The sequence below is a fragment of the Eptatretus burgeri genome, chromosome 3 (genome assembly GCF_056783735.1).
Source record: "Eptatretus burgeri isolate ZD-2024b chromosome 3, Ebu_testis_v1, whole genome shotgun sequence".
NCBI classification, from domain to species: domain Eukaryota; kingdom Metazoa; phylum Chordata; class Myxini; order Myxiniformes; family Myxinidae; genus Eptatretus; species Eptatretus burgeri.
The window spans coordinates 108,641,330-108,666,328 of record NC_140963.1 but is presented as its reverse complement, the minus strand read 5'-3'; the positions used below and the strand labels follow the sequence as shown (position 1 = coordinate 108,666,328).

Here is a 24,999-nt window from a genome sequence, read left to right as displayed (position 1 = left end):
TTCAGCCGTCAGGATCAACCGTCTCCATTTCGCTCTATCCTCCACATCTTCCATTGACACTTAACCACCCGCATGTCCGCCCTCACCGCATGCATGAACCTCTTCTTTGGCCTTCCTCTTCCCCTCCTGCCTGGCGGCTCCATCTTCAGCATCCTTCTCCCGATATACTCTGCTTCCTTCCTGTGCACATTTCCAAACCATCTCAATCTCGCCTCTCTCACTTTGTCTCCAAACCGTCCTAACTGCGCAGTCCCTCTAATATACTCATTCCTTATCCTATCCATCCTCGTCACTCCCAACGAGAATCGCAGCATCTTTAACTCTGCCACCTCCAGCTCCGCTTCCTGTCTTTTTGTTAGTGCCACCGCCTCCAAACCATACAACACAGCTGGTCTCACTACCGTCTTATATACTTTCCCCTTAACTCTTGCAGCTACCCTTCTGTCACAAATCACTCCTGCAACCTCTCCACCCACTCCATCCTGCCTGCACTCTCTTTTTCACTTCTGTCCCACACTCTCCGTTACTTTGGAGAGTTGATCCCAAGTATTTAAACCCATCCACCTTCCCCACCTCAACTCCTTGCAACCGCACCATACCACCACCCTCCCTCTCATTTACGCACATGTACTCCGTCTTACTCTGACTGACTATCATCCCCCTTCTCTCCAGTGCGTACCTCCACCTCTCAAGGCTCGCCTCAGCCTGCTCCCTACTCTCCCTACAGATCATGATGTCATCCGCGAAAATCATAGTCCATGGAGACTCCAGTCTGATCTCGTCCGTCAACCTGTCCATCGCCATTGCAAACAAGAAAGGGCCCAGAGTCGATCCTTGGTGCAATCCCACTTTTACCTTAAACCGGTCCGTCATTCCTACCGCACACCTCACCGCTGTCACACTGTCCTCATACATATCCTGCACAATCCTCACATACTTCTCCACCACTCCAGACTTCCTCATACAATGCCACCCTATCATAAGCTTTCTCTAAATCCACAAACACACAATGTAACTCCTTCTGGCCTTCCCTATACTTCTCCATCAACATTCTCAAAGCAAACATCGCATCAGTGGTGCTCTTTCTTGGCATAAACCCATATTGCTGCTCACAAATCATCACCTCTCTTCTCAACCCAGCTTCCACTTCTCTTTCCCACAACTTCATGGTGTGGCTGAACAACTTTATCCCTCTGTAATTTCCACAGCTCTGCACATCAACCTTGTTCTTGAAAATCGGAAACAGTACACTTAAGCTCCACTCCTCCGGCATCCTCTCACTTTCCAAGATTTTATTAAACAATCTGGTTAACAACCCCACTGCCATCTCTCCTAAGCACTTCCATGCCTCCACTAGTATGTCATCTGGGCCAACTGCCTTTCCACTTTTCATCCTCTTCATTGCAGTCCTCACTTCATCCTTACTGATCCACCCCACTTCCTGATTCACTATCTCCACCTCTTCCAACCTTCTCTCTCGCTCTCATTTTCTTCATTAATCAAGCTCCTCAAAGTACTCCATCCACCTTCTCAACACACTCTCCTCGCTCGTCAGCACATTCCCATTTACGTCCTTTATCACCCTAACCTGCAGCACATCCTTCCCAGCTCAGTCCCTCTGTCTTGCCAATCGGTATAAATCCTTTTCCCCTTCTTTTGTATCCAACTTCTCATACAGCTCGTCATATGCCTTTTTCTTGGCCTTTGCCACCTCTCTCTTTGCCTTTCGCCACCACTCCTTGTACTCCTGCCGACTTTCTTCATCTCTCTGACTATCCCACTTCTTTTTCGCCAACCCCTTCTTCCTTATACTTTCCTGTACTTCCTCGTTCCACCACCAAGTCTGCTTATCTTCCTTCCTCTGTCCAGATGTCACACCAAGTACCTTCCAAGCTATCTCCCTCACCACTTCTGCTGTAGTTGCCCAATCATCCCACCCATCTTTACCATCATCCAACACCTGTCTCACCTCCTCCCTAAATTCCACGCAAGTCTTCCTCCTTGAGCTTCCACCATCTGGACCTTGGTTCAGCCCTCACTCTCTTCCTTAACCTTACCTCCAAAATCATCCTACAGACCACCAATCGATGCTGTCGAGCTGCACTCTCCCCTTACCTGCCACCACCTTACAGTCTCTAATCTCTTTCAGGTTGCATCTCCTACTTAAGATGTAATCCACCTGTGTGCACTTTCCTCCACTCTTGTAAGTTGTAAGTGTTCCTCCTTCTTCTTGAAATACGTATTTACCACTGCCATTTCCATTCTTTTTGCAAACTCTACCACCATTTTCCCTTCCACATTTCTCTTGTTGAGACCGTACCTACCCATCACCTCCTCATCCTCTTTATTCCCTTCCCCAACATGCCCATTGAAATCTGCTCCAATCACCACTCTTTCATCCTTGGATACACTCTCCACCACTTCATCGAACTCACTCCAGAAATCTTCTTTATATTCCATCTCACACCCCATATGCGGGGCATATGCACTGATGACATTCATCATCACCCCTTCAATTTCCAACTTCACACTGATCACTCGGTCAGACACTCTCCTCACCTCCAATACCCTCTTGACATAATCTTCCTTCAGGATTACGCCGACACCATTTCTCCTCCCGTCCACACCATGGTAGAACAGTTTGAAACCACCTCCAATGCTCCTCGCCTTACTCCACATCCACTTGGTCTCTTGTACACACAGTATGTCCACCTTTCTTCTCTCCATCATATCAGCCAACTGTCACCCTTTGCCAGTCATCGTCTCAACATTCAGAGTTCCAACTCTCACCTCCACACTTCCACCATTCCCCCTCTCCCACTGCTTCTGGACTCGCCTTCCCCGTCTCCTTCTCCTCCTTCGCCCAGCAGCAGCACAATTTCCACTGGTACCCTGCTGACCACCGGTACCGGTGGCGGTCGTTGGTAACCCAGGCCTCTACCGATCCAGAATGGAAATTCGTTTTGTTGTCCGCATAATGATTTGGCATAGGTTTTTACGCCGGATGCCCTTCCTGACGCAACCCTGGTTGCTTCTTACGACACACAGGGCGTATGAATTTAATACATATAAGTAAATATGCACAGTATATGAATATATATATATAGTTACGTTTGAGGGGGGGGGGTATGCATTCAAAGGGTAATTAGGATGTTTAATTAGGTATGCCATGCTGTTCGAGTTTACCAGGATCTCGATGTAATAAGTAGCAATTCAGTGGTGATAAGTTGTCTAGTAAATGTTCATTTCTTCAAGGGGGGAAATGATAATTGTCACGTAATTAGATAGGGACACGGGATAGAGTAAGTGTGTCTGCGTAAACCCCTTTTGGTATTCTCTGGAGACTGGCCGTGACGTCACAGGACAGTGCAGCGGATGGCTCCGCCCCGTGATCACGATTGGCAGAAGGCGACGGCGGTGGGCCAATAAACGGCTTGATTGGAAGTGACGAGGACAGGAGGATAAAAAGGTTCTGTTCGGGGTCGAAAAGGAAGAGGAAGAAGATCGGGACAAAAACGATCGTGTTTTTTTTGGTGTGGAGGCTGTTGCGCGGAGAGCGTCCTTGTTGTTGTGCCGATTCAATCTTGTTCTTGATCGTGTCTTGGAGCCTTGCTGAGCCTCGTTCCTCACCTTGGTTGGCTCTGGGGTTCTGCTGACTCAGAGTACGGGGTCGAACGGCGGGCGGACCTGCCTCCCTCTCCTGCTCGCAACTTGGCGCCAGAACTGGTTCCCTGGCGGCTGTGAGCGGACTTGGGCCAAGACCAGGAGGTCGACAGCACCACGGTTTCTCCTGCTCCCCTGACGAGAGCAAGGCCAGCTCGTCCGACGCCGATCCAGGGACAGTTGCGTCCACACCACGGTCCAGCCTGACCACCAGAAATAGCTACGGTGTGTGTGTGTGTGTGTGTGTGTGTGTGTGTGTGTGTGTGTGTGTGTGTGTGTGTGTGTGTGTGTGTGTGTGTGTGTGTGTTTGGCGCCTTAGAGGGTTTGAGATCTGTATATTCATTGGAATTGTCTGTTTTTCCCCACACCCGATCCCACACCATCCCGTCGAATCGCCCCGGATCCCTCTTCTTGCCGAGTCTTGTTATTTCTGGTTAATAGTAAAAACAAATAAACATCATCAACTCAGTGAAAAGTGACTCGTGCCACCTTCCTCGTCCCGTTTGCGGTAGAGCGATTAGAACCGCCATGTTTGGGTTATAAATAAATAAACCGCCTCCATAGTTTCGGCTCATTCTATGTTGGCGGGACTGTTCAAGTCCCGTGGACGTCACAATATATATATATATATATATATATATATATATATATATATATATATATATATATATATAAATATATATATATATATATATATATATATATATATATATATATATATATATATATATATATATATATATATATATATATATATATATATATATATATATATATATATATATATATATATATATATATCTTCCCTCCAGGCCTTCAAAAGAGCTGTACACCACCACCTCTTATCGTCTCCCATCCAAATCCTCGATCTTTTCCACCCCCGATAATCCACCCCAAACACACTTCCTTCAAATTCCCATATATATATATATATAATATATATATATATATATATATATATATATATATATATATATATATATATATATATATATATATATATATATATATATATATTGTATACCTTGTCAAGGCTCGTATGAGAGCGAACACACAATGCACAGCAAGGGGGGGCATGAGAAAAGAGGGGCATGGGAAGGACAAAACAGTGCGGAACAAAGACATGAGGATATCTATGGAAGAGAGAGGGATGGGGTGGGGAATATTGAGTATCCAAGATGGACACTACAGGGACTTGTTTTCAGGAAGGAAAGCAGGGAATTTGAAGGAAGTGTGTTTGGGGTGGATTATCGGGGGTGGAAAAGATCGAGGATTTGGATGGGAGACGATATGAGGTGGTGGTGTACAGCTCTTTTGAAGGACTGGAGGGAAGAATGGGATTGAATAGTGAGGGAGTTTATTCCAAAGGTGGGAAAAAAGAGGAAGGAAAGAGTGAAGGTGAGCAATGGTTCGTGATTTTGGTAGATTTACCAGAAGGGGGATGTTGGTGGACCTTGAGCACCCAGCGGAAATATGGTGGGGACAAATCACAGACAGAGCAGGGGGGGGCGAGACCGGAGAGGAGACGGCAGAAGACAGAAAGACCACCGAACTGCCTGCGGTGAGAGAGTGAGAGACACAAAGACTCAGCCTCATCGTGGGAGATACCAATGATCAGACATGCCTTGGTTTCCACTGCGTGAAGCTGAGAAGGTGAGAGGCAGGAGCACCAGCCCAGAAGGGAGAGCAGTACTCCATCAGGCTGCGGACGAAAGCTTTGTATGTGGTCAGGAGTTCAGGTGGGCCAAGCAAGGACTTTGCATGACGGAGGATTCCCAGTCAGTGACTGGCTTTGTAGGCCAGGTTGGAAATGTGGCTTTTCCAGGAAAGATCATGGCAGGAGAGCGGGGGGGGGGCAGAAGGCAGCTGAAGATTTGAGGAGGTGGAGTGATGAGATGGAGGTGAGAGGGCAGGGGAAGGAGGCAGCTTTGTGGATGTGAGGGGGGGGCAACTTTGAGAAGGGAGAGTGAGGGGGGTGAATGGTGAGTGGGGAGAGTTGAGGGAGAAAGGTGAGGGGGGAGTTTTTGAGAAAGGTGAGAGGGAGGCTTGGTGAGAGAAGTGTGATGGTTGCATTGAGAGGGAGGGGTGAGAGGGGTGAGTTGGCACTGAAGTTGGAGAAAAGAATGGTTGATGGAAAGCAAACACTCATAGCAAACTGGGTTGTTTTTTTATTTTTAGATCAGAAATGCGATTGACATTTCTTAATGGATGCAATTAAGGCGAATTCAGAGAATGGAGAGAAGAAACACTAACAGTTGGATTTTTTAGGCAAGGTATGAATGAAAGGACGAATTGAGAGCAGTCTGTGGAAATAGAAGAAGAGGAGTGAATTATGATACAGTAATGAGAACCACACGTGTGAAAGAGTAAGATGAAGCATTATAAGAGATCGTTTTTATTATTATTTTTTTTTGAGTTTTTTTTTTTAATCAGATTAGGTAATGGAAGGGTTGCAGAAAAAAATTGTGAGGTGAATGGTGAATTTGGATCAGTAAACACATGGGGTGGAAACAGATCATGTGGTTAAGGGAGGTGTATCGTCAAAAGTGGATTTATTAATTTATTTATTTTAAATAAGGATTGTGTAACATTTGAAAAAGGGAAGGCTGAAGTAAAATCGTGGAGGTATATGGCGAATTTGGAACTGTAAATGCAGAATGAAGCTGCTGGGTCGATTAAAAATATCAGGAAGAAGGTAGAGAGAGAGAGACATGTGGTTACAGGTGGTGTTTAGATTCCAAAGGATATGAGGAAAATTATTAATTTTTGATGGATTTTTGAGGATTAGGTAAGATTTGGGAATGGAAGGTTGAAGGAAGAAATCGTGAAGGTAATGGAGAGAGTGGGTCAGCTCAAATAGAAGAAAGATGGTGTGCCAGCAGAAGGAGGAAGACGAAGAAGAAGAAGAGCGATCGGGACTCGTGGATATGCAGGGAGGAAGGTAGTTTTTTTTTTCCTTTAAATTTAAGACAAGAAACAGAGTGTTTAGTTTGGAGGGATGGGGGTGTTGGGAAAGTGGGGAAAATAGGGAGAGAGTACAAATAAAAATGACCCTACACGTAGAGGGGAAGGATGGGTAGGCTTCAAGGGACCCGGTAAGACATGGTCGACGAAAACTAACAAAATAGCACGATTTTTGAAACAAAACTGAACTAGGAACACGCAATAACATTTAGGTGAGAAAATAAACAGTTAAACGGGACAAAAATCGACCGGAGACTTAAGTTTGAGAAAAAAAAAAGTCAGAGAACCCTGAGAGAACCTGCCGACGCTCCAAACCCAGAACCGGAAGAGTCGTATATTGTTATGGATTTCAGAATTGGATCCGACTAATGTATACAAACATTTTGGTCCTCAGACAGTTATTTCCATAAATGCATGTCCAGCATAGACCCATCCCCATGTCTGGTGGGATTCTAACTTTGATGCGTTGGAGAAGGGTATAGAACAGATTCCCTTTCTTATGAGATGGCCTTTTTCTCCTTACGACACATTCATGCGCGCGAGATAGCCGTTAGCCCAACGGAGGCTCATCGACCCTTTTTCCATCAGGACACATTGGCTTGGAGGTGGACGATTTATTTACACTTTGGACTTACAGGACATTTGATTAAGCACACCACGGGCTTTTCCTGAGCAGTTATTCTGATGGTCAAATACGGCTGTGGATCATTTACCTTATCCACCTATCTTTCATCGACGTTCGGCACCCACCTCTTTCACCGACATTGACACCCACCTTTATCCATCGACGTTCGACAACCACCTCTTTCACCGACGTTGACATCCACCATTTTCCATTGATGTTTGATGCCCCATTTGGCAGCTACATGGATGCTGGCTGGCTCTTGTTCATGTTGGGCTGAACGAGGAAGGAATGATCGTGAGGTTGACGGTTGGTCACGTTCAACGAGGCCAATCGGCAGGGTGGATTTGGATGAAGTCTGCTTGAGGCTCTGCCCAGACTGGTCGCCTATAAAAAGGACGGGAGGACCGTTTTCCTGACAGCTGTTGATGGTTATTTTCAGCTCCAGTCAGTTGTTCCAGTCAAACTGTTGGTGAGCTGGCGACAGACAGTTGGTTGGTAAGCCTCGGTGCTGCCTGACAGTGCTCCACAAGAGCAATCATTGCATGCCATAAAGCTGCTGCACCTTTGCAATTTTGAGTTGGTAGACCACAGATGCTCTGGATCAGTACAAACTAGCTTAAAGTATGCCAAATAATTGTTACATTTGTTAGCCGTTAGTTTTCCTCTGCATAACCCAATTTGGTCGTGAACTGCGACCTCCATGCACTTTGTTGGTTTGTTGCCTTAATGACTACATGGTGACACAAATGACCTCAATTAATCGAGAATGAGGTGTATGGAACACCATTCACTGTATCGATCAATTGCAATTGCACAAATGGGCTTACAATCGTACATAAAACATCCAACTGGTAAAGCGCAATTCAATTGGCAGGCTTAGAAAAAGCACCTCTCGTTGAGGCAGTAAAACAGCTCAGTAGGTAACATCCCCACCACTGGGTTGTCTTGTCTGGGTGTGATCACAAAAGGATGAAAGGGTTTTAAATAACCAATAGCAGCTTTTCTGATGCAGTGCTAGGAGGCACTGATGATGCCACCAGGAGGTACTATATCTCAGAAAATTCTGCCCTTTATATGGAGATGCAAATTCAGCTGTGTTTAGGTTGTTGAACGTCGACGTTAATAATCTCACAGTATCAATCAAAAAGAGGTGGTCAGGTCAGGTATGGGAGCATGCACTCCGTGAAGCAACGTGTCACTGCGTCCACTTTCCGCCGGTACTCCAGGGGCCTCCATCTGGCCATCCCGCAGGCAGATGCCTGGCCCATCCCCATCTCCTTGAGTTGCCGTTCAACCTGTTGCAAAAACTAGGCACGTGGTCGGCCCATTGGCATCCTCCACTCACGAGACTCCATAGCTGAGAGAATCTGGTGAGCAGGATCAGCATCAAGAAAACGAGCCACATGTTCATCCAGCCGCAGTTGATGCTCACGGACGACACAGGAAACAAATCTCATTTGACTCTCTCTCAGCAACTGCTCGTTGGACACAAAGTCCAGCGAAGGCAAAGGATTCTCCAACGAGACCTAGTACCAAAGGAATTAAGTCTCCATCTCAGATCCCTGGTCAGAATCCAAGTCTCACATCCGTAGAGCAAGACTGGAAGCACCAAGGACCTGAAGACTCGGACTTTCGTCCTCCTGCACAGGTACTGAAAGCGCCACACCCCATGATCCAGTGAAAAGAGAAGGCCATTGTTTAAGTATGCTGACCAAGTGCCCTTAGTTTCTTTGTATGCCCTTAATGAACCCCGCACAATATCAACCAATTTTGGAGAGTATGCCAGAAACCTCTTTATGCAGTCAACTCTTTCACAATGCAAAATGACAGCATAATGCAGGTGGCATGTTATTAGTTAAATTTATTATAAAATTTTGTGGAAACTAATGGAAGCCCTTTCTTTCAAAAAACCCTTCAAAAATAGTGCAACACATAACATCCTTGTTACATGCATTATGGTGATTTAATTGATTCTTAGACGCAGTGCCTCGAGTACTTAAAATAACTTTTTCCTTATCAGTTACGCAATCCTTAAACTCTATCCACATTGTTAAAAAGAGAAGGGCACTCGGAAGAGCGCATACCTCCGCCACGCAATGCCTGATCCACGAGAACATCTCAAACCCAATACATTTTTGAAATATCATGCCATACAGCACTATATTGTTTTTGGCCCTCTCTCAATTTAAAAAATCACTTTAAAAATTAAATAACTCTCGTATCCAGATCAGGATTAGGATCTTCACCAAAATCAAATTAATTTGTCCTTGCCACAAATCCAACCTGTCCACCAAGTTTCATCCAAATCCATCCACAACTTTTTGAGATATCGTGCTATATATCATTTTTGGCCCGAACTTTCAATGGTGAAGAATCACTTTAAAAATTCTAGTGGTCGGATCCGGATCCGGATCTTCACCAACATCTAATCAGTTCGTCCTTGTCACACACCGAACCTGTCCACACAATTTCATCCGGATCCGTCCCCAACTTTTTTCGATATCCTGCACAAAAACAAACAAAAACAGACAAACTAACAAACAGACAGAGAGGGGTGAAAACATAACCTCCTTCACCTTTGGTGGTGGAGGTAAAAAGGGGCAAGAGGGGATAACGGAGAGTTGTGTAAATCTAAACAGTTTGTCCTCATCACACACCCAACCTGTCCACAAAATTCCATCTGGATCCGTCCACAACTTTTTTGAGATATCCTGCACCTCAGGTATTTTGAGATACCTTCGGTGGCGGAGGTAAAAAGGGACAAGAGGGGATAATGGACAGTTGCGACAGTTGTGTAACAATCAAAATAGCGTTTCAAATCTCGTGATGTGCTCGTCACTCATACCGTCTCATCCTCAGTCCAGCGTCGATCCAGCGAGCGAAGAACAGGGCGGTTCACCAGGGTCTCTAAAGCTTTACCACGATCGTAACCACACACGTGGAGCTGTGGGTAACGAAGACGATTCTCAATACTGTGACATTCTACATCCAATACACAATTGAAGCAATAAGAAAGATGACGCTAGGATTTAAAAATACAGTCATCCCTTTTCTGGAAGGTAAACATCGGCAAAACAAAAAACAAAACTACAAACCTTATATTTGTAAAGTAGCGAATCATTCCAAAACGAAAGCATGCAATTTGAAAACGATATTCAACAACGTACACATCGTTATATTCACAAGTGGCTAGCAGGGTAGCCTATAGGTATGCATCTTTGCATCTGCATTGTCTAACCTGGGTTTGAATCCCGCCCCAGCTCTAAATGGTTATCACGGTGTTTCACATGCAGGGGGTGATTCATCAATGTGTGTACCGTCGCTCAGATAGACGTTAAACTGGGTGTCCCGTGTAACAGCATGAGTCGGTGGATATTAGAGATCCCACGGTGTCCTTTGCGAAGAGTAGGTGAGCTATCGTCCGCACAATTAACCAATTCCAAATTCCGAAGAAGAACAAGAACAAGATGAAGAAGAAGTATTTATGCTTGGTCATTTGCCTCCACAGCACATGGGTAACAACATGATACAGTCTATGGGGCATGATAATCATTAGTCAAATTTTGCATAAGTAAAGAGGAGGAACCAAAAAATGGTAAACTTCCTCTGACATATTAATCAATCAAACAAAAACTCTACACTCTCATGAGAAAGTTTTCCTTATTAAGAGAAAAAAAAGCTAAAAGTAAAGTCAAGACTATTGTAAACTCTAACTGTACCAACCTTGGAAGACCAAATTTCCAGTTTTCCAGGACTTTTAATAACAAATGTTTTATGTAACAAGTGGCATTATATGTTATGAGCCAATGGGGTTGGTGGATATCAGTCAGAGAGAGCAAGCCCCATTGTAATTTTTAGTAAGGCTCGTGTCCCCCACCATCTCTCTTTCTACTGTTCCTCGTGTTCTGTTGCATCCTGAACCGTTCGCTCTGTGTTCTGGCTCTTCCACAAGCCTTGACCTTGTATACAAAAAGAAAAAGAAAAACTAAAGGATATTAAATTATGCACCTGTTATGAATATTGTCAGGTGCATGCTGATCAACACAGATGTTGGACGGATAGACGGAATTGGCCGTTACTCCCTTGGGCACCTCCGATTATAATGGCAGCTTTGCGCGAGTGGGAATGAAAGCAGCACACGAGAACCTTAGCCCTTTTAAAATGGGGGTTTATTCCAAACACAAATATCAGGGGATGGTGGAATCACAACAGCAGGTTGGGGGAAAGGGGGAAGAAAGGCAGAACATGGAATTCATTATAATTAATTAATTATTTACAAGAAAAACGAGAAGGGCACTCGGTAGAGCGCGTTCCACCCCCACGTAATGCCTGATCCATGAAAACTTATCGGACTAGATACATTTTTGAGATATCGTGCTATATATCGTTTTTGGCCCGATCTCTCTTAATGGTGAAGAATCACTTTAGCAATTAAATAATTCTCGTATCCAGATCTGGATTCGGATCTTCACCAAAATTGAATCAACTCGTTGTGGTCACACATCCAACCTGTCCACCAAGTTTCATATGAATCCGTCTGCAACTTTTTGAGATATCGTGCTATATATTAGTTTAGCCCTATCTCTCAATGGAGAAGAATCACTTGAAAAAAATTCTAGTAGTCGGATCCGGATCCGGATCTTCACCAAAATCTAAGCAGTTCGTTCTCGTCACGCACCCAACCTGCCCACCAAATTTCATCCAGATCCGTACACAACTTTTTGAGAAATCCTGCACACAAACGACAGATAGACAGACAGACAAACAAAGACAGACAGACAGACAAAGAGGGGTGAAAATAATCTCGATGTTCGGTGGCGGAGGTAATAAATAACTAAAGGTTCCACACACCGGAATCGAGCACAGACGGGGAGGGAAATGACAAACCCGGGTGAGGCCTGAGCTGCTGTGGAGATGTCGACAAAGATGGCGAGCAGTCACAAAGCAGGGAAACAATGAAGCGGGCGATGAGGTCGGTGATGCCAGACGACAAACAGGTGAACAGGTATCAGACAGACAAAGGAGCAGGAACATGAACAGGCGAGCAGGGCAATGAAGCAACCATGACAGACAGAGCAACCGTTTTTTTTTCTCAGATGATCTCCCCTCTCCCCTCGCTTTGTGCCGAGCCCAAGTCTTCCGAGACTCGCAAAACGCAGAGCCTTAGAAACACTTCCCCTCACTCTCTGAACAATGCCACCCCTTTCAAAGCCCCCCCCCTTTCTCTTTCAACAAGACGCTGTTCCTCCAAAACTCGCCCTTCTTTTCTCAGCATGAAGCCCCTCTCTCAAAACTCCTCCCTCTTTCCTGAAGCCTCACACCAGTGCCTCACCGAGGGGAATTACAGAAGGTTGCACATACGAGTTCCTTAACCTTAAGCCCTAATTAATTATAACAATACAGCACCCTCCATAGAGTGCACATTTAAACACAAGACAATCCTTTAACTACATTTCCCTGCTTACTTACATCGAGATTGGTGAACTACCGGACCATACTACTCCATACATTTCTATCTGTTATAAGGTAATTTTCACCCCCCCCCCCTCCACCCCCTACAAAGGTAACAATATAATGGCCATAATGAACTTTCAAATGTGATAGAAATAAGAAGAGAGGGGAGGGAGGGGGAAGAGAGGGGAGGGAGGGGGAAGAGAGGGAGGGGGAAAGGGAGAGGGAGGGAGGGGAAAGAGAGAGGGAGGGAGGGAGAAAAAGAGAGGAAGGGAGGGGAAAGAGAGAGGGAGGGAGGGAGAAAAAGAGAGGAAGGGAGGGAGAAAGAGAGAGGAAGGGAGACATCTGTGTCAAAGACATCACTTTCCTTCACTTTTGGCACTTGGTTCACCACTAGAAACAGTTGTCTTCTTGGTCGCCATGAGTAAAAATCACAAAGGGCAATTAAACCGAAAAGAAAAGAATCGATTACGATTGCACGGAAGATTACACTGAACAGTGTTGACACGCAGAGTTGACTACTGTATGCGCTGTGTGCTTCAGTTACTACTTTCACTACAGCAGTGCCGCTGATTTACAATCATATGTGCAAGTATGTTTGGGAAACCCCCAGATATTTGCCCCACCTCCTCCAGATATTTTTGGTCTGAATGAATAAACACCAGAAGCCATTAACACATACTTAGGAGCAGATAGAATAGAAGAACATCGAGGGGATTAACTCAGGAATAATTTAGCAGATACATTAGCACGATGTGATGGGGTGATTGGGATTAGCTACACATCAGGGTCAGACTGGCGAACCATTTTGGTGCCAGCTTTAATGGCAAATCCCTGAGGGGGGGGGGGGTAACAGTCCATTGTTCTCTTGAAGAGACCAGCAGAATTAACAATTCTGATGGAAGCCCGACATATTATTTATATTTACGCAATTTTCTAGGATTTTCCAGAACTGGGAAATGCTTTTTCATTTTTCCAGGACTTTCAAGGAGGTCCAAGGACTGTGTGAACCTCGTTTAATGTCGGATAATAAATCAGTCGTGGATATAATACTGCATATTTTTATTTATGCATGACCTCAGCATTTATAACATCTCACCGTATCAAGAGCGTTGATTGTAGTTTCATCCCGAGACGCAGCAAGGAACCCATCTTCCATAACACCCCCATCACACAGCCCCGCATATGCAGCAACACTCCTAAACACAATCCCAAATTAAATTACAAAAAAAAGAAAAAAAAAAAGACAACGCCCAATCTGTGCAATGTCACCAAAAACACAAGACCTGGTATCCTCCAGAACGACAACTTATCAATTGATCAGTTACATTTCTCAGCAATGCTCCTTTCGGAATCACAAAGGTTTTCCGAGATGTCGAAGCCAACGGCTGCTTCTTTGGCATCTATATATTACTAAAACTCTCATCTTGTATGTATGTGCGTTCCCGAAATACAGCCAAAACGGTACACGATAGTGCAAACATTTTAGGGCCACCTTACCCACCATTCACCTGTAGTGTGCAGTCTCAAGTTTCATTCAAATCGGGCACCAAAAATAATTTTTTTTTTTTAAAAACAATTCCCGATTCAGTCAAGTACTCTTCGGGAGAATTTGATCAATGCAAACAACCTCAGCGGTATATTTGGCTGGAGGTATCTTCTTTTATTTTTGAAATAATTTTCTTATCAACCGCTGTCACAATGGGAACCCAACGGGTTCACGGGTCGTCTAGTGGCTTATAAAATTGAAAACCTGAAGTAATGTGATACGAGTCTTTTAGATGACTTACAAATCAAGTAACCTTTTCTGATGTTCATCACCCTTGCTGCCTTGTTGGAAGTATAATTGGTGTGTTTCAAACAACAGTTGTTACTAAGGAATTTATACTCATCTAAATAAAGTTTTGGAGCTGATAACTTGTATGAAAACTCAGATCTGGCAGCCCGCCTGATGCTCCCAATGTGTATGTGTGCATTTGCTCTATGCAATGATGGGACTTTGGGGTAGATTGCCGAAAATCGTGACTGGCTTGTTAGTCATCTCATTTCCTTGTTATTCATGTAAAAGCGTGTTTATTTAACACTAATTTTTAGCTTATCTGGAATTTACATTCCAAATAAGGTGTCATCACACACCATCTGTCCATCCATCTCCTTTTTTGACTTTTGGCCAAACTGCTGGGCCAATCAGGCTGCAATTGTGTAGCAACGTTCCTCTCCTGACTGGTAGTAGGAATTGCAAAGCTCGGTCCAGTCATATGACTTTAAGTAGGTCAAAAATGGCCGACTTAATAAATTTCTTCAAAAAATCTTCTTCTCCACTCACCAGTCAGAATAGTACCAAATTTGGGTTACAACATTAGGCCAGAGTAGGGATGATAAAATGCCGAAATCATTCCGATCACTTGACTGGAAGTGTGTCAAAATGGCCGACTTGGTCAATTTTTGGGAAAAATCGCATAAATGTCTTCAAAAATCTTCAACTGCAGACCCAGTCAGAATCCTACTAAATTTGGGTCACAACATTAGGACACGGTCCTAATGTTAAATTGCGGAGACCATGCTGATCACGTCACCGAAAGTGTGTCAAAATGGTGGTCGTGCAAATTCCTTCCAAAATCTTCTTCTCCAGATACACCTGTCAGAATGCCAGCAAATTTGGGTTGCGACATTATGGTAGGGTAGGGATGTTAATTATATTGTGGAAGTCATGTGGATCACATGACCAGAAGTGTGCCAAAACACTGGGCTTAGTAAAATTTTTGGAAAAAAAATAAATCACACAAATTCCGACGAAAATCTTCCTCACCAGACCCACTCGTCAGAAGTTTACAAAATTTGGGTTACAACATTAGGCTATGGCCCAGATAAGCTACAGATCCAGTGGTCCTATTTTTGTATATTGTGTGATGTACAGTGTATCTCTATTTTTTCTTTCAAAGGAACTGCTCAAAAAAAAAAGTATTTCAAATAAACCAATTAAATGCAATTCCATCCAAGTAGGAACTTACTTTACCAAACAGGATACTCGGACTAATACAAGCACATTCTTCATTCACCATAGCAACTTAACTAAAGAATAACTATACATTAGTTCTAACCACAACTAAAAGTAAAAAATACCAACACTCATAAATAATGCAACGAAGCTCCATTAACAACCTTGCACAAACACAATGTGTGCTACTAAATCAGCAAGGCATCATTAAATTGATGTTGGCATCTTGAGAGCAGTCAGAAATTTAATAGCACTGCATGTCAGACTTGGCGGGTGGGCTGGAGGAATTCCATCAGTAATAAGAACCACATGGCCTTTGCTTTTATGGGCATGTAATAAAGCTGAATGAAAATTGCTGCTGTCAGCGACATATCAATACATCCAAGCTACGATGATCTCTCACACACACAGCTCAGCCTCTCTCATTCTTCCTCCTCTGCTTACCGTGCAGCACGCAGGTACATGAGGAGGTCACAATCACCAATGGATGGAATCCATACAGGTTCTTCCCACTCTTCTTCCGATGGCTCCTGATCCACATACATACCAGGTCCCCGGTCTTCCCCCGGCATACGAGGCTGCAACTCAGGAAGCTTTGCCTGCAGACGTACCAATAAAATCATAAAATATGTGTGTATATATATATAAATATATATATATATATATATATATATATATATATATATATATATATATATATATATATATATATATATATATATATATATATATATAACCACCAAGGATCCTTGCAGCCAAAACAAACCAAATCATTTTTCAACAATCGCAAAAGACGCTGGCAGTACCTGATGGCTTGGACCCACACGGATCTCTCCCTGGGTGCTGTTCAGCCGTCTACACATAAAACATTGCACAATGAGAGGCAAACATGCATATACATGTACATGAAAACTTCGACGAGTTCGGTGCACATATATAATTGCAGGTAGCAACCAGTAAACAGTTGTTAGCTTACTTAAGCACGTGTGCAAAAGGGTTATGTTACCCAGTCACAATGGTCACTTTTTCCATATACAGTACTCTTAAGAAACCTATGTGCAAGACAATGTAATGCCCTCTATGAATCTTGTAAAAAACTCAGATGTCTTCCTTTATAAAACAGTCTGCCAGCTCATTATATTGGGTAGCCTGTGAAATGAGGACATTTACATTTGCAATTGAAACGTTTTCATGTATTGTAGTGTATTCAGCAACAATGTATTCATTAAATATGAAGACTATTTCTTAAATAGAGATTTATTTAGATAAGAACACAATGTTCAGTTTGACTTTCCGATTGATTTGCTCGGACTGTGATCCATTGCAGTTTGAAGTGCTCCAAACCTTGCCACGCATGGATGGTTGCCGAGGCCGCTTCGGTTCAACTACAAATTAAATGCCTTTCTCTTCAAATTCTGTCAAGAAGAAGAATTCTGTTGCTACATGGTGGCTACAGTGTCTCAAATAAAGCCCTGAAGCATCATTGCAACAATCACACACTTCGTCTCAGCGAAGTGTATCGCAACATCCTTGTATTTTTATTTAGTAGAATGAGTTGAGTCTCATGAAGGAGCAAGAACATAGAACAGATCAGGACATAACAGAACAAAAAAATGAACACTACAAAGAGGGGGAGGGGTGGGAAAACACACAAACAGCAGGGATGAGGGACAAAAGAGAAGAGGACTTGGACAAATAAGGGATGTTAGTAAGAATGAAGGAGAGGAGAGGACATAGAGTGGACAAGACGAATACAGCCACAAACTCAGGAAGGAAAAACTGGAAACTTGGGAAGAAGTGGGCTTGGGGAGGTTTATCGGGGGTACAAAAGGTCATGGTTTTAGATTGGGGATGATGGTGAAGAGCTGTCTTGAAGACGTAGAGAGAAGAATGACATTGAGGAGAATGTGTTTCACAGGTGGGGGGAAAAAAAAAAAAACAGAGGAACGTATGAGTGTAGGTGAGCAGAGATTCTGGATTTTGGCAGTTTCATCAGAAGGGGGTTGATGGTGGACTGTGTGCGCCCTTTAGGAACCTGGGGTGACAGAGCACAGAATGAGCAGAGGGTGCAAGATCAGAAAGGAGGCAGTAGAAATACAGAAAGACCAACGATCCCGTCTGCAATGTGTCCCACTTTTTCTTTATTTTTTTGTTGGAACAAAAGGAGGACTCTCAGTTGCCAGGTCCAAAGATGTACTGGCAAACTGTCTTTCTGCAAGATTCTCATGCAACGCAATGCAAATGTGTGGTGCTATCAATACCCATTTCCCAACTTGAAGAGAAAATAAGAGTCATATTTTCATGGACCACCATGCAGCAGGATCCAAATCATTGGGTTTCCCCATTCACCATAATACGAAGGTCATTTACAGCTCTCAATTGCCTTTACGCTACTACATGTGGTATATTTGTGATGCTGCACGGTGTATGCCATCCCTCGGATGGACGTTAAAGATCACATGGTGTCCTTCCTGAAGTAGCTGAGCTATCGCTGGCACCATGAACAAATTACTAATTCCTGCCCTAATTTACAGGGTGCACAGCATCAGCGGCACAGAAATAATAGGTGGTTGAATTCCCAGCAATGACGTGATCAGCAGCCACCAAGCTGCAAAATAAATTAATGAATAAATTCAACAGGAAGAGTGGGCACTCAATAAAGTGGATACCTCTGCCAGGCGGATTAGTTTATGTTTTGTATCCCACTGATCGGCCGGATCTGGATTTGGACCTGAACTAAAATTTAATCGGCTTGTTATTGTCACCTAACCAACTCATCCAACAAGTTTTGTCCGAATTCGTCAATAATTTAAAAAAAAAAAGTTCTATGTATCCTTTTATCCCTATTACTCAATAGTGGGGGAAAAAAAAAATTCACTGAAAAATTTTCAGATCCGAAAGCGGATCTTCACCAAAATCAAATAATTTTGTCGGTGTCACATACCCAACCTCTCCACCAAATTTGGTCCGAATATGTCCACAACTTTTTGAGATATTTTGTTCAGAAACAGACAAACAAACAAAGGGGAAAATAAAATTCACTCATTGAGCGACACTTGGCAAAAAAAGAACAAAGTGGAATGGCACTCGGTAGAGCGCATTCTTCCGTCAGGCTGATCAGTTTACGTTTTGTATCCCACTGATGGGTTGGAACTGAACCAAAATCCAATCCGCTTGTTCTTGTCACCTTACAAAGTCATCCACAACTTTTTAAGATATCATGATATTGTTGCGGTTCTCGGAACCGCATGCATCCAACATACAGTGGTCGCAAGACAGTTATTCCATTAACATACGTTTAGATAGTCCCTTCCCTTTTGTCTAGTGGGACAACAGGGGCATACGTTGCGAGGATCTCATAGCTAGGTTTGCTTACATCATTTCTTCTTTATTTCATTTCTAACTTCATTCCTACTCTTCTTGTCTGATTATTCCTGAGATAAGTCTGAGCCACGTTCGCCCTTCGCTGCGAGATCGCCCTCAGCAAAGGCCAAGCAGGCATTACGCTGGACACCCCTCCGTAGAAAACACAGTCTGCCAAACGCACGCGCAGCAGTAATTTCCACCCAATGGACAGGAAACACACCCAGCACGACGCCCATGCTGCAAGGAGCACGTACCGAGGAGAGGGAAGAAACAGCACCTGAGAAAGGGTGCTCAAACACCACATGAGCATCGACAGCACAAAGCTCCCGTCCTCAAGCAATCCCTCAATCGAGGCTGATAATAGAAAAGCAACACCACGCCACGTTGTGCATGATACGGGCGGCACATACTTTTCAACCCATTTTTGGAATAATTATATCGATCGGGTTTTGCCCTGCGCACACGATAGCAGAATCGGCCTAACGCGAGCGCTGGCCATGTGCGTAATGGCGGATCTACGCGCACTGTACGGAATGTGCTCGAAGGCAGACCCGTGCGCCGCTCGCGACTGTTATCGTAGAGCAGGGCACGATGTACCGCTCGCGACACTTTGTATCGTACAGAGCAGGGCACGATGTACCGCTCGCGACACTTTGTATCGTACAGAGCAGGGCACGAATGGACACATCTTACTGTCTGTGCATGGGTTCGCCACAACATTGTACCTTCGATCCTCGCTGGTGGCAGCGGATGTTCCCCACGGACGGCGAACGTCTTCTCGCCTTTAGGGCCATCGAAGTTGCGATCGGGCGGAGGCATGTTGTACAGCTCAGGCCACGTGGCGCACACGGAGCAGGCACCTTGACCAGCACTGGTCAGGGGGCGCACGGGCGGGCATGCGGGACCGACTCCACCCTCGCCGGTCGTCAGGGCGCGGCTTGGGGGTTCTTGCAGGGCGATTCATGGCGCGAGCAATTCATATCATGTCGTGGGGTCGGAGTGAGACAGTTCCACAGCGCGGTGTTATCTGGCCAGAAGTGGAATGAAGCTGTTTTCGGCCATTGCGGCCGGGCCGCGCAAGGGGTCGGAGCCAATCAGAGTGCCCGATTCGGGTAACGACACTACGCTTCAGGGTGGCCCTCCACCCAAAATCCAATCCGCGGGAACGAATAGGAAAACGCGGGGCTTATAAAAGGGCAGATGGCTGGGCCATTCTCTCTCTGCCCTGCCTCGCCTCCCGCTCAAGCTGGACTTTGACTTCTGTCGTCATCACTTCGACTCCGCCTCCTCTTCCCCACCCACATGACGCTGACTCCACCCACCCACCTGATCCCACCTACCACTCCGACCACACGCTCTGGACTCCACCCTCCCAACTCAAGCCCCTCCTTCACGCACACGGTCTCGACGCGAGCTGCCCGAAGTAAGAGACGACACGCCAGTTGTCAGGGGGGTACCGCACCATGGAGCATTCCGGCCAAACGTATCGGTGGTTCGTTCGGGCAATTAATTAAACAAAGGTACCGAGAGACCGTAGCCTCAACTCCTCTCCTGTCTTGCTGCAATACTTCCTCTTCATAGGGGTGTGTGTGTGTGTGTGTGTGTGTGTGTGTGTGTGTGTGTGTGTGTGTGTGTGTGTGTGTGTGTGTGTGTGTGTGTGTGTGTGTGTCCTGGCACCTGACCACATAAGTAAGACTGCAGAAGATTATTATTATCATTATTATTTTCGGGTGAAGTCTGCTCTGTGTCCGCTTTCATAAGTTGCTTGTTTATTGCCGCACCTCTCACATTTCTTGCTTTCCCTGCACAACACACCCCAATAAACCTATTCCCTGTACCACAAACCTTTCCTCGCCCCATTGTAAATAAATGTTGATTAGAAATGTTCCCAGCCCGTTTTTGTCTTTTCTTTCATTGATCCAGCATGGTCCGAATCCTAGCTTCGCCAGGACTTCATTCCCAACAATCCGTTCCTTTTAGCCGGTACGTCCATGGCAGTGTCGCTCGGCTGCATCCGATCCGGTAAAGTGATCCGCTTCGGATAAGGTGTACCGAGGGCATGTTCCCCGGTAACTAAATCATGTGATTAACTGGGTAACCTGGTTAACCCATAGACGGGAGGAACCAAGGTCACGCTGTTGAGTTATTGGCGTCCAGGGTCGTTTTAGCGACGCTCCGCGTCACGGAATTATCCGTGTGCGACGGCCTTCAATTCTGGTGGGAGCCAGGATAGCTTTCCCCCCTAGTGGTCCTCTCACCCGACCCACAACAATATATATAGTTTTTGGTCCTACATCTCAATTTTAGAAATTAGGCCTATGTTGACCTTTTGACCTTAAAAATAATAGGCGGTTGAATTCATTGACCTGATATGCAAATCCTGTTCAAATTTCAAGTAAATCGAATGACAATTGAGGATTTTAGAAATTTGAAGAAGTTTGACCTTAAAATAAATATGATTCTGTCAGACCACCACTCCACCATTCGGTGAAGTCGGTGGCGGAGGTAATTATGATTTGGTGCAATTTCATTTTTGAGGAGACAAAATCAACTGAACATGTTAGTTACCTGAGAGCTTGTAATTTGTTGCATGGGATTATTTCCTCTTGGCCCATTAGCATTCACCGAACAAAGGCAAGACTGCGTGCTTTATGGATGCGACGAATCGAGCCCTGGCACGTCTATTTGGTGCCATTTAAATCCAGGTAATCATTGAATATGCTCCGACGCAGAATGCTTCCTCCCATACTTTTCACAGAACATTTGCATCAACTTGGATATTCAGAAAACACGGAACTCTGCAGACACATGGAACTTTATCATACCCAATGGCTATTAGCAAAGATGCATAACAAGGGACAGTAAGCACTTCAGTAACTATTCATCACAGTCATAACCAATCACAGTAAAAATAGCCCAGATGCTTACGAGGGATTGTAAATAATAGTAATCCCCCACCCCTCTCCTTCAATGCCAGGCTAATCAATCAACCACCCCTCCTCCTGCAGGCCTTGTACATGTAAAGTTTTCACAATTGCTGAAAGAGCGACATGAAAAAAACTACTACTCGTGATTTACAAAACAGTACAAATAATTTTGGAAACTTGATCTATTCTCGACCCCACAACCCCCCTCCCCCATTGCACTACGACAACACGCTATCAAAATGCTTTACCCTAAACTCAGTCTTCCAAATAAATAAAGAGCTCCACCTAAGCCACAAAACCTGAGCATTCTAGATTGTACAGAAGCCATGCCAATTGTTACATCAGTCTATTACTGGATCACAGACAAAACACATGCACATGCACCAACATGAACAAATATGAAGGAACAAAAAGTTCCTGAATAGTGAACATATGGCAGTTCACCAACCAGATGTGGCCCTTATGTTTCCGGGCTGTAAATCCCCACCTGGTCTCTGGGTTGTAGCCTAGGATATAGAAGAAGGTGTCCTGCTTAGGTTGAAAATCCTTTGCTGCAAAAATGTCTGAAAAATGCTGCACAGAACATTTCCCCCTGCAGAAGCGACAACACCCATTTGATTATCATACTTTATCAGTGTTTTCTACAAATGCTACCTACCTGTCCCCTCGCCTGGCATCATCTCAGTCCTTCTATGCAACTTTACGCAACAGACAAGACAAACTTGTACCCACCGAAGAGCGGAAGCATGATAGGTGTCCAAACAGTCAGAGATGAACAGCTCCCTGCTCTTCACAATTGGGTCAACGATCACCAGGTCTCTGCCAGAGTCTGCAACAAAACCACAATATGATCCACTATACTTGAAACAAAGTTGCACATCATTGCAAGAAACCCAAAGTAAAATGAAGTTGGCAGACAATGGGGAAATCAACTCAGTCCTGTAAATGGATTTTGCACTTTGGATGTCAGGATTGTGAGCTATGTGCCCAGATGGGAATGACAAACAGGGAAAACCCAAATCAAAGGTCCTACTGTATGATCTCCCATATCATAAAATAGCACATGCCTGTTGTATGCAGACATCATCCTGGAGTGGTTTCTGTATGAAGTGGCTACTTCAGATGTCTGAGAACTGAGGTTCCTTCGGTGGTCATCTACAAAGATAAAAGGGCTCCGTGAAGCCTCTTCTTGCTTGGCTGCGTTGAAGTCGGCAATGAGTTTTATCTCAACAAAATTGCCTCACCTCCATTAGCCATATGTCCAAGCTGTTCTGCATACTCATCTAACCCTCCATTCAAATATATATTAAAAAAAAAAAAAATCACCCAGAATTAGTTATCCATGTTCCATCCCTCACTAACCCTGTGCTTCCAATGACTGTACAAGGTGGCCACAATGCCTTGTCACCGCTTGTAAAAATTGTGACATTGCCTTAGTGTGCAGAGTGATAATTAGTTCCCCTTTTGCCTTTGTTCAGATTGAGTGAATGTAACTATGGGTGATACAAGCAATTACACCATTGAACAAGATTGTTGTCAGTGTCTGGGTTCACGAACATCCACAAACAGAGAAAACAATGGAAGAGGTGCGCGTTGTCTTCCAGCGACGATTCCACCAATAATCCCTTTAGGGCTTCATCAAAGAGATTGATGCACAGCAGCACTACAAAACCACTAATTGATTACCTTAAACATTAAGTGAGACTTGCTTTTAATCGTATCACACCACAAATGCTCCAGAAATGGCACATGGCACATGGCACAAAATTATTCTCTGTAATGACAAACGGATCCACTGGAAATTTAAGGCTCGTCTCATATGATGTAAAAGTACTACAAATGCATGTGATATAACTTGTGGAACCCTCCAGTGTTAGCTTATATGATAAAAAGCATTTGTCTCAATTTTTGTGGCTATCATGCAGCTCAATCATGATGTCTCAATTTCCTTCTTCTTCTTTGTTCTCGTTCTGGTAGTTATCAATTTAATATTCCTTTCTTTGAAAATGTGAACATAACTGGGAATTTTTGTTTATTCCTATTTTGTTTTTTACAATGCTGTTGTTTTACTTCTTGTTCAACCATCTTTCGGCTATTTCTCTGAAATAAGATCATAGAGCGAGTCCCGGTGTCCGGCCATCCGTAGGTACGTATGTCCGTTAACATTTGCATAAAACATCTCCTCACAAATGACCCAACTAATGTGGACTAAATTTGGTAGGATGCATCAGGACAGCAAGGTCTCATAGGGCTGTGCTCCCTATCCGGATGCACCCCCTATAAAGGGAGTGAAGGTGGAGGTGGGGAGTGGGGGTTAGGTCAAATATTGGTATTTCAATCAAAAATCTTTTCAGAAAACGCCAGACCAAACTTGCCACGAGGCATTGAGACCATGCCTTAACCTTAAGTTGTATTCCTCATGGCCGTATCTTCCCTGGAAATGGGGCAACGGGCCCCCTTCCCAAGTCCTTCATTTTAACTAAACCACCTTCTCACAACTCCCTGAGAGATACAGATCAAATGTGGTACAATGCATAAGCGCAGTTAGGTCTCATGGGGTTGTGCTTACCCACTCGGATCCAGTTGAAATGGGGGTAAAGCTCCTGGGATCTGTGGCATCCATGCTGAACTTCTCAAGGCTGGTGGAAATGTTGTACTCATGTCATTGCATGTAGTTTTGCGCTCTGCCTGGAACACAGGCATCATCCCAACTGATTGGAAGAGGGGCGTTGCTGTCCCTCTCTGGAAAAGGAAGGGTGATCTCCAGGACTGCAACAACTACTGAGGGGTGACTCTGCTCTCAGTGCCGGGCAAGGTCTTTGCTCAAACAACTCCTGATAGAGTTCGCCACCATCTGCTTGAGCACCAGCGTCCAGGGCAGTCAGGCTTTACACCAAATAGGTCAACGATTGAGCGGATCCTTGCTCTTTAGGTCCTCTCCGAACGCAGACGAGAGTTTCAGCAGGGGCTGCTTGCAGCCTATGTTGATCTCAGTAAATCAGGAT

The 24,999-nt window shown here is 44.4% G+C and overlaps 1 protein-coding gene across 7 annotated transcripts in view; it reads right to left on the bottom strand.

Annotated features, from left to right (window-relative positions):
* Window positions 1-24,999, bottom strand: part of LOC147030668 (arginine-glutamic acid dipeptide repeats protein-like) — an 80,991-nt gene that overhangs the window by 33,528 nt on the left and 22,464 nt on the right. For 5 of the 7 annotated variants that reach the window (XM_085874929.1, XM_085874930.1, XM_085874927.1 and 2 more), the window contains 6 exons: window positions 22,727-22,823; window positions 22,482-22,586; window positions 16,508-16,556; window positions 16,146-16,300; window positions 13,803-13,902; window positions 10,098-10,196 (listed from right to left, as the gene is read on the bottom strand). In XM_085874929.1, coding sequence (XP_085731055.1) covers window positions 10,098-10,196; window positions 13,803-13,902; window positions 16,146-16,300; window positions 16,508-16,556; window positions 22,482-22,586; window positions 22,727-22,823 — 605 coding nt within the window. The remainder of the gene's footprint in view (window positions 1-10,097; window positions 10,197-13,802; window positions 13,903-16,145; window positions 16,301-16,507; window positions 16,557-22,481; window positions 22,587-22,726; window positions 22,824-24,999) is intronic. The other 2 variants (XM_085874931.1, XM_085874932.1) reach the window with 1 other exon arrangement.